The 10278-nt window shown below is 47.3% G+C and overlaps 1 protein-coding gene across 8 annotated transcripts in view; it reads left to right on the top strand.

Moving 5' to 3' along the window:
* PTPRA (protein tyrosine phosphatase, receptor type A) overlaps positions 1-10278 on the top strand; it is a 128725-nt gene that overhangs the window by 111366 nt on the left and 7081 nt on the right. For all 8 annotated transcript variants that reach the window (XM_006096393.3, XM_006096389.3, XM_006096392.3 and 5 more), the window contains 7 exons: positions 1689-1808; positions 2786-2952; positions 3430-3565; positions 4279-4428; positions 5296-5389; positions 5706-5782; positions 6269-6403. In XM_006096393.3, the coding sequence (XP_006096455.1) occupies positions 1689-1808; positions 2786-2952; positions 3430-3565; positions 4279-4428; positions 5296-5389; positions 5706-5782; positions 6269-6403 (879 nt within the window). The remainder of the gene's footprint in view (positions 1-1688; positions 1809-2785; positions 2953-3429; positions 3566-4278; positions 4429-5295; positions 5390-5705; positions 5783-6268; positions 6404-10278) is intronic.

Here is a 10278-nt window from a genome sequence, read left to right on the forward strand (position 1 = left end):
ACTGTCCACCCTTTGTGGCTCCTTGCCAGTCATTCTTGCAGACAGAGCCCAGGCTAATATGCCTACCAGACTTTCCTGTGTCCCAAAGGCCTCCAATGATCCCAAGGGTTGCCTAGGGCAGTGGTCGGCAAACCACAGCTCGCAAGCCACATGCAGCTCTTTGGCCCCTTGAGTGTGGCTCTTCCACAAAATACCACGTGCGGGCACGCACATACAGTGCGATTGAAACTTCATGGCCCATGCGCAGAAGTCGGTTTTCAGCCTGGGCGAGTCTATTTTGAAGAAGTGGTGTTAGAAGAAGTGGGGGGTGTCCATCGGTCGGGTGACGGGAGACATGGCGCAGGCGGGCCCGCGGGATATGCAGCGTGGGAGAGGCACACGCGATTCATGCACGAGTTGAGTGAGCCAGTCAGTCAGCAGTCTCGTTGTGTAGTGGTTAGTGCTAGTCGCGTCCGCAAATTGCATGTGGGTGACAAAAGTACCTACTCAAAGCATAAAGTTACCTGTATTTTTCCAACCAGCTGCAAATCCTACAGGCATTTTTGTCATCAATTTAAGAATTGTAATTATTTTGTGTTGGTGGCTTTATTATTATAAAATGAAACATTTTTTTAGGTGCCCTATTTGACATGGCTACAAAGAAGAAGCAAACTACCTATATAGTTTAAGTTTAAAAAATTTGGCTCTCAAAAGAAATTTCAATCGTTGTACTGTTGATATTTGGTTCTGTTGACTAATGAGTTTGCCGACCACTGGCCTAGGGCATGTTCCCTGTGTCTGGTAGTCAGACAACTCACCCTGGTTCCAAACAGCCTGGCAGAAAGACTTGGGCCATTGGCCAAGAAAGCACCACAGAGGGGCTTTTTCTCTTTGGCTTTCTAGTTCCTCCTTCCTGTGGTTTCCTGTCACTCCTCCTGGGTCGGCAGAGGGAGCTATATGAAACTGAGACCCTGCACCAAGTGCAAGGGAATCTGAGGCCCTGGCCTGATCCTTGAGGCAGTCTTCCGACTGGTCCTTTTATTTTTGACCGCTAAGTCCATACCTGGCCAGCTCCATCACTGGGTCACAGCCAGCCCCAGTCCTGAGTCCTAGATCAATCCCCAGGGAGGAATCCCCATCAATGACAGTTTTTCTCCAGGATGGCCCTTGAGTCACCTTGATCCCCACACGGGTGTTGGAGTACTGTTCAGCACCTCCACAGTGCTTGGGAAGGATAGCATTAGGTCTGGGTGTTAGGTTCATTTCTTACAACCAAACCTCTGGCTCTTGAAAGCTGTCCAAGGACCAGACACCAGAGAAGACCTTGGGCCTCTTGTGACAGGTTTACAGTCTGCATCAATCCACCCTGGTGGCCTCCTCATAGGTTGCTGATTCCAGGGAATAAGACAAGCTCGCCCCTCTAGAGTATGACAAATTTGCCCTGAACTGACGGAATAATGGGAATGGGAAAGAACAAGAAGTATATGTGCATAAGTTAAGAGACTATGCTAAACAGGATGAAAATTGAGGAACTTGCAAAAAGAGCAGATAAAACAAATAAGTAGGTAGTTGTCTGAGGTGAGAAAACAGGCCATAGGACTTTCCCAGGACTTCAGTCTTGGCTATTGTGGTCCTTTCCTTTCCGGCCCTTTCCATCTACCAAGGGCGGGAGGTTTAAGGTCAGGGGATGCATGTTTGTTCCTTTCCAGTGTAAGTGTGCCCAGTACTGGCCAGATCAAGGCTGCTGGACCTATGGGAATATCCGTGTGTCCGTAGAAGATGTGACCGTCCTGGTGGACTACACAGTGCGAAAGTTCTGCATTCAGCAGGTACTGTTTTCTACCTCCTTTTCTTGGCTCTTGCTTTGGATCTGCTGACCATTAAGAGGACAGAATAGGTTGTGTTATCTCCCTTTTTTCCTCGGGGTGGTCAGGAAAGCTGATTGTGTGTTGTGTTTGGACTCTGAAACCAGAGATCTGGCTCCCAGGGAACTTCTTTTGTGAAAACTAAGGAGCATTTTCATGACTGGGAGAAACATGATTATTATTTTTTTAAATATATTTTATTGATTTTTTACAGAGAGGAAGGAAGAGAGATAGAGAGTTAGAAACATCGATGAGAGAGATACATCTATCAGCTGCCTCCTGCACACCCCCTACTGGGGATGTGCCCGCAACCAAGGTACATGCCCTTGACCTGAATTGAACCTGGGACCTTTCAGTCCGCAGGCTGACACTCTATCCACCGAGCCAAACCGGCTAAGGCGAGAAACATGATTGTTGAGATGGAGTTTTATCATCTTAGTATGAGTCAATTGCAACAGGAGGTGGTTAATCTTCTGGGTACTTGACTCGCTTTTTCTTTTTTATTCCAATGGCTCCTAACATCAAGTATGTGATAAACCCTGCTCCTGGCCCTCCAGAGTGACCCTGGAGGCTTAAACAGAGGTCGCCTTGATCTGAGGGCAGTGTAGTGCTATGAAAAGAGAGCTTACCAAGAGTCAGGAGACCTGCATTTTAGTACTGACCTTGCCATTTACTAGTTCTGAGACCTTGACCAGGTCATTTACCTTGAGTTTTACATTCCATATATGTAGACTGAGAAAAATAGTAATAGTTTACCCAGTGAGGTTCCTGGGATGATTATCTGTTCATTGTTAAAACTTTCTTGGGTACACCCTCACTTCCCTATTGTCACTAACAGCCACAGCTGGCCCTGGCCCCTAAGCCTCACCTTCCCTTCACTGGGGCTGCCCCACCTACCCCAGGGTATCAGGGCCAACACACAGGATTTCCTCACTTCACAGGTGGGCGACATGACCAACAGAAAGCCACAGCGCCTCATCACTCAATTCCACTTTACCAGCTGGCCAGACTTTGGGGTGCCTTTCACCCCCATCGGTATGCTCAAGTTTCTTAAGAAGGTGAAGGCCTGTAACCCTCAATATGCAGGGGCCATCGTGGTCCATTGCAGGTCAGTGTGGCCTGACCCTTGGCTTCCCACTCATACCACACTCTGTTCCCAAGGGAAAGCACAGGCCCTGGCTGAGGAGGCCGGCATAACGCAGATGAGCTGTTAGGGTCCCTAGGGTAGCAGAGAGACTCCTCTCTGGTGCTGGTTAGAGATTACTCGAGGAAAAAGGGAAGGGCAGTCCTCCAAGATCGGGGTGGGGGGGAGACCACTGCTGTGAAGCCAGGAAACTAGGTTGATTGCTGCCTTGTGCACTGGGAGCCTTCAGGCCCCTCTAAGTGTAAAGGTTCTCTAACCCTAGAGGTAAGGAGTTCAAGGTACAGTGGGGTTTGTTGGTTCCCTGAGAGTCCCAGCTCTACCTCATTCAGAATTAGAATTTAGAGGCTTAAAGAAAGAGCCCTGGCCTGTGCTGCCCCCTCCTTACATGCTACCACAAGGCATGTAGGCCATGCCTGTAACACTCCTACTCTCTGGCTACAGTGCGGGTGTAGGGCGGACAGGTACCTTTGTTGTCATCGATGCCATGCTGGACATGATGCATACAGAGCGGAAGGTGGACGTGTATGGCTTTGTGAGCCGGATCCGGGCACAGCGCTGCCAGATGGTGCAAACAGATGTGAGTGATTTGCAGGTGAAGCAAGGTGGGGGCATGCCGGGACCAAAATATCTGCCACCCCATGGATTACTCAGTCTCCCAGGTTATTGTGAATGATCATCATACAGTGTGATGAAGGGCCCTGGTAAATTGTGTATTAAGAGAGACGTGGAGCACAGAGGGCGTTGTACCTAGGGGAATTGGGAAGGCAGGTGTCATTTGCACTGGGCTCATTTGCACAGGATAAGGAACAGGTCCTGAGGGAAGCAGGCATGCAGCAGCTGAAAGAGCTAGTCCCTGCAGGATTGTGACACAGTTCAGCTATATCCAGCTTATCCTTACTGTTGAGATCAACTCTGTGGTTAGGGTATGGGGCACAATGCTGGGAGGCAGGCTGGCACAGGTTTTGTGTGTCGCCAGATTTTGATAGTCCCTTCAGACTATCAAATCTTTGCTCTCAGAATAGGCAGGAGTTGGATTTGTTTTTCTCTCCAGGCTTTCACTCCAGAAGGGTGCCAGAGTAGGACCCTCCCTCCCAAGCTCAGCACCCCAGGGTGACTCATAAATTTCAAGTCCTGTGTCACTGAATTGGGACAGTTAGAGTGAATTGTTTTATCCCTGCTAGGATCAAAGGAGAAGTGGACTGGAGGGAAGTGGGGGTCGGAGGGGGTAGGTCTGCCACCATAGGGATAGTGTTGTGTGTAACTCAGAACTCGGGTACCATCCGGTTTCAGATGCAGTACGTCTTCATATACCAAGCCCTTCTGGAGCATTATCTCTATGGAGATACAGAACTGGAAGTGACCTCTCTAGAAACACATCTGCAGAAAATTTACAACAAAATCCCAGGGACCAGTAATAATGGATTAGAGGAGGAGTTTAAGGTGAGTTGGACCTGAACCACCTTTTCAGATTGAAGGATTCATGTGATTTGGGAAATGTGGGATGCTTGACCCCTTGTAGATTTACCAACAAATGATGAAAACACTTACAAGGTATGTGAGTGGTTAAGGAGGTGGGTCTCTGGCCCTTTGCTCATACCCTGGTCATTCTCAACCCATCCTGCACATTAGAATCACTTGGTTTGTTTTGGGGGTAACAGGCAATGGTAATTTTTTTTTTATCCTCACCGAGGATATGATTATTGAATTTAAAGAAAGAAAGGGGCGGGGGGGGAGAAAAACATCGATGTGAGAGAAACATCTACCAGTTGCCTCCTGTACACACCCCGACTGGGGATCATACCCACAGCCTAGGTGTGTGTCCTGTCCAGGAAGCCAACCTGCAAGGGATGACGCTCCAACCAACTGAGCCACATGGCTAAAGCAGCAATGGTATTTTTTGTTGTTATTGTTAGTCCTCACCCGAGTCAGAAAGTGGTATATATTTGAATAAGGTTTTCTAAAGAGTCAAAGACAGCCTTGGGGGAACAGCAGGGAGAGGGAAGGTGGACCTCCTGTCAGGCTAAGATCTTTGCTCCATGATCATTAAGTTCCAGCCCAAGGGAATCCAGAAGGGTCCACAGGAGCCTGGAAGGAAGGCAGTTTCCCAAACACTTTTTTGACTTGTTGACTGAGCTTAAAGACAGAAGAAAGTGTTCCAACAAAGACATGTGGAAATGAAGGTCAGGGTTATGGTGAGGAGGTTTATGCAGCCAGAATGGCTTGGAGACACAGATTCAGTGACAGGCATAATCTTGTCAAGTTCAGTTACTGGGATCAGTAATGTTTTCCCTCCCCTTCCCAATTCAGAAATTAACATCAATCAAAATCCAGAATGACAAGATGCGGACTGGAAACCTTCCAGCCAACATGAAGAAGAACCGGGTTTTACAGATCATTCCATGTAAGAGCCCTCTCCCCACCCCCAAAGCCTTCACCTCCAACCCTTCCCCTATACCTTTTCCACTTCTCAGGTACTAATGATCACTTTGGAGACAAGAATTATGGCATTGCCTCTCGTTGCCCTCAGTTCTTTAATGGCTTCAAAAATAAAAGAGCATGAAAGCCAAAGGGATTCTCCCTCCTGGTCAGAGAACAAACATGTTATTGCCCAGCTAGGATATATCTGCCCAGAGCCTGGGGTGGGGAGGAAAGATGGAAGGAGAGGGAGGAGAGGACAAGTGATATTGAGGAACCACAATCTGCTCTCCTTCCTACAGATGAGTTCAACAGAGTGATCATTCCAGTTAAGAGGGGTGAGGAGAACACAGACTACGTGAACGCATCCTTCATTGACGTAAGTGCTATCTGTGTCCCCAGAGCTCCCAACACTCCATGGAGATTCATCTGGGCCTTGCATTCCCCTCATCCCCCAGGTGTTGGGAAAGTTATCTTTGAATCAATCATCAGTTCAGAACTGATCCCTACTCTAGATCTGTCAGGTCCCAGAGAGCAGAAGATGGGGGGAAGCAGGGGTTATACCAGGGTAATAACTGGAGGGAAAAGTTCACAACACAAACCACAGCCAAAAGCTGAAAACCTCTGATCTTTCCCATTCCTGCCGGCAAAAAGACATCGCCAACCAGGGCCCGCTTCTCCCTCTTTCCCTCACCCTCATAGAAAAAGACCAGCTTATCAGACAGAGTTTGGTCCTTGGCCAAAAGGGATCTCTGCCTAAAATGGGTTTGCCTCCAAGCAGCCCCATCCCTTCCTAGTAGCCTCTTCCCCCTAGCCCCTCCCTGATTAAACCACCTCACTGCTACCATTGACATGGCCCGTACAGGGCTACCGGCAGAAGGACTCCTACATCGCCAGCCAGGGCCCTCTTCTCCACACAATTGAGGACTTCTGGCGAATGATCTGGGAGTGGAAATCCTGCTCTATCGTGATGCTGACAGAACTGGAGGAGAGAGGCCAGGTGAGCACAAAAAGGTCCTGGACTGTAGGAGACAGAGGACACATGAAAGCTGGTGGGGTGGGGAGGGGGTTATGAGGTATGTTTGGACCTTTTCTTTAACTTAAACTGCCCAAAGAGCCATCTCTAGGCAGTATTGCCCAGCCAGTTGGTATCTGAGCAATCAGGAGCTTCTCTCAGGACTGGAAGAGCAGTGTGGTCTGAGCTTGCATTCAGTTTTCAGACAACTCACACCCTCTCTTCTCCTGAATACAGTTTGTCCTCCCTACCCACAGCCTAGCTTTGTGCATACTCTCCTCCCACCTCCACAGGCAGGCAGGGCTCTTCTTATCAACAGATCCAGCATCTTTAGCCTGGGCCACAATGGGTATAGCCACTGCTAGCCCTGGTCCGGATTCCTCAGGCCATGTCATACCTCCTGAGGAAGGCAGGGAGTCCCTGCCCTTTTGCCTAGAGGAGAGTCATTTTCAATAGATTTGTACACTGAAGTTTCTCTTTTTAAATATTCCAAAGCCTGTACCTTCTCCCCCAAAACCTTGCCTTCCAGCAGCTTAACTCAGCCTTTGAACTAGTGCTACCTCAGTAACAGCTCTCTGCCGTCTCCCACCTCACAGCCACAGGAAGCACCCTGGAGTTCCATTTACCTCCGTTGTTCCCCTTTTCTCTCAAGTAGCTGGCTTTAAGTCCACCTGCTTCCTTGTTTGTGTTGTTCTGTCCACATGGAGGGCTCAATTAAATAAATCCTGTAGCCTTCACCTGGCTGAGTAGGATAAGTTCCTGCCATCAGTTCAACATCTGTAATTGTCTTAATGTGGCTTCTCTTTATTCTTTAAATCCTAAAATTTTACCAGGCTTGTTTTCTCTCAGCACACCATACCTGCTTCCCTACAATAGCTGTGTCACCTTGAAACTCACTCTACAGTGCTAACGTAACTCTTTTTGGTTCTGACCATCTGTAACCACCTTGGGTAGTTGTCCCCATTAGTTGGCCACAGCAGGTCCCCCATTTGCTTTCACTGTTGACCAACTCCCTGTCCTGTTTTAAGAAGGGACTTTCTTGATAGTTTCCCAACTCTGTATCCCTGGGGACCTCCTTCCAGTCTGCCCCTTTTCTTCTCTGTTATGCCTCTTTGCCTAAACTAAGATCTAAAATATCTTAAAGCTGTTAGGTGTGGGACCATAGTACAGTTGACCCTTGAACACAGGGGTTGGGGCCCTGACCCCCCTCACAGTCGAAAGTCCATGTATAACTTTTGACTCTCCAAGCACTTCAGTCATCTCTTGCTACGTTCAGGGGATTGGTTCCAGGAATCGCCATGGATTTCCAACCACAGATTAAAAATACTGTTTTCAGTCCGTGGTTGGTTGAATTCACGGATGTGAAACCTGGGAATACAGAGGACTGACTGTATATTTAATGAAAAACAGGCCCATATGAGTAACCTGTGTAGTTCAAACCTGTGTTGTTCGAGCGTCCACAGTATTTTTTTCTTGTCATTGTGTGATTCTAGCTCATATACTCTGTTACTCTCAAGCCCGTTTGGATCTTAGCAGTTCTAATAATTCAAAAGCCCCAATCTTCAGTCCTAATAACTGTGTAAAGGCATGTTGGGAGGGAACTGTGGTAGAAAAATTCATTCTAGCCCCAGCTAGTTTGGCTCAGTGGATAGAGCGTCGGTCTGCGGACTGAAGGGTCCTGGATTCGATTCCAGTCAAGGGCACATGCCAGGGTTGCAGGCTCGATCCCCAGTAGGGGGCGTGCAGGAGGCAGCCGATCAATGATTTTCTCTCATCATTGATGTTACTATCTCTCTCTCCCTCTCCCTGCCTCCCTGAAATCAATAAAAAGATATTAAAAAAAAAAAAAGAAAGAAAGAAAGAAAAAGAAAAATTCATTCTAGCTCTGGGCAGTGTGGCTCAGTTGGCTGGGCATTCTCCTGTGCATCGAAAGGTTGCCAGTTGGATTCCCGGTCAGGGCACATGCCCAGGTTGTGGGATTGATCCCCAGTAGGGGACGTGCAGGAAGCAGCCAATTGATGTTTCTCTCTCTCCTTTTCCCTTCCCCTTTCTCTAAAAATCAATTTAAAAATAAAATTCAATTTTAAAAAAGACAAAGAGGGGAAAAAAGAGAATAAATAATAAAATAAAGTAGAAACTTATTCTATCCTCCAGAGCCCTAAAAACCAGTAGAATCTATGTAAATGATCCTTATTTAGGATTAACTGAAGAGAGGGGCTCACCCCAAGGCCACCCCTGGCTCCTAGTGGGCCCACGAATAAAAGCACTGGTCTGTGGCATTTATTTGATCCACCACTTTACTAATCTTTACCCAAGGATATGTTTTTTATTTTTTTATTGATTTTTAGGGAGAGAAACATCAATGTGAGAGAAACATCGATTGGTTGCCTCCTGTATGCACCCCACCGGAAATCAGATTGCAACTTTTTGGTGAAGAGGACAGCGTTCCAACCAACTGAGCCCCTCATCCAGGGCCAATAATCCTGTGTTTTAAAATAAGCTCATTATTATGTATAAAGGGGGTAGTGAATGATCACAGATATAAAAGGCAAGAAAGTTTACTAAAATTGACTTTTTTTCTTTGAGAGTCCGAAAACTTTAACTATCAGTGGTATTTATTTTTCTACTTAATTTCCCCAAATCTTTTATAATGAACATAGAACACATTTATGGTTGAGGATTTTTTTAAAATGTGTTTTTATTGATTTTTTTAAATCCTCACCCGAGGATATTTTTTCCATTGATTTTTAGAGAGAGTGGAATGGAGAGGGAGAGACAGAAGCACCAATGTGAGGGAGACACATCGATTGGTTGCCTCCCACATGCCTCCAACCAGGGCCGGGAGCTTGCAACCAAGGTATGTGCCCTTGACTGGAATTGAACCCTTCAGTCCGCAGGCTGATGGTAGGGGTTATTAAGGATTTTTAAATTGCCAGTAATGAAGTATCTAAGATATTTCCCCAAATGCTCTAAAGAAATGAACAGGATTTTGTTTTATTTATGTATTTATTAGAGGCCCAGTGCACGAAATTCGTGCACGGATAGGGTCCCTAGCGGCTGCCAGCCGGGGCCTCCCTTCCCCAGCTGCTGGCTGCTGGCTGGGGCCTTCCTTCATTCCGTGCTGCCCCTTGGTGGTCAGCGCACATCATAGCGAGTGATCGAACTTCTGGTCAGTCGAACTCCTGAGGGGACACTTTGCATATTAGGCTTTTATATATATAGATACCTTGGGTTGTTCTACAGACATTGAACAAATTCGTTTATCAGATACTTACTGAGACCTAGCATAGGCAGGCATTGTGAAAGGTGCTGGGAATACAAAGATGAAGAGAAGCAGCCCCAGCCCACAATAAGCTGTAGAGGGAACTGAGTTGGGTATAAAGAAAAAAAACAGACGGTAGTCCTGGCCTGTATGGCTCAGTTGGTTGGGTATTGTCCTGTCCACTGAAAGGTTTCGGGCTTAATCCCCAGTAGAGGGCATGCAGGAGGCAGGTCGATCAATGTTGCCCTCCCCCTCCCCCTCCCCCTCCCCCTCCCCCTCCCCCTCTCCCTCTCCCTCTCCCTCTCCCTCTCCCTCCCTCCTTTCCCCCCTTCCCCCCCTTCCCCTCTGTCTAAAAGTCAATAAAAAAATCTTTAAAGTAAAAAACAGACAGCAAAACCATCTTCTCAGTAGCAAGGACAGACATGCAAGTGCTAGTAACTTTAAGGTACCATTGCAGATGAAAGAAATAAAGAAAAAGAAGAATGACGGCATACTGTGGACTGGGCTGTGGTAAAGCACCATGGCTAGGCAAGGGTGATATAATTGGGTTCGGTTTTTCTGGATTAGCAGTCTGGCATGTAAACAGCTATAAGATATG

Source organism: Myotis lucifugus, unplaced genomic scaffold (assembly GCF_000147115.1).
Source record: "Myotis lucifugus unplaced genomic scaffold, Myoluc2.0 scaffold_178, whole genome shotgun sequence".
In the NCBI taxonomy this organism is placed as follows: Eukaryota; Metazoa; Chordata; class Mammalia; order Chiroptera; family Vespertilionidae; genus Myotis; species Myotis lucifugus.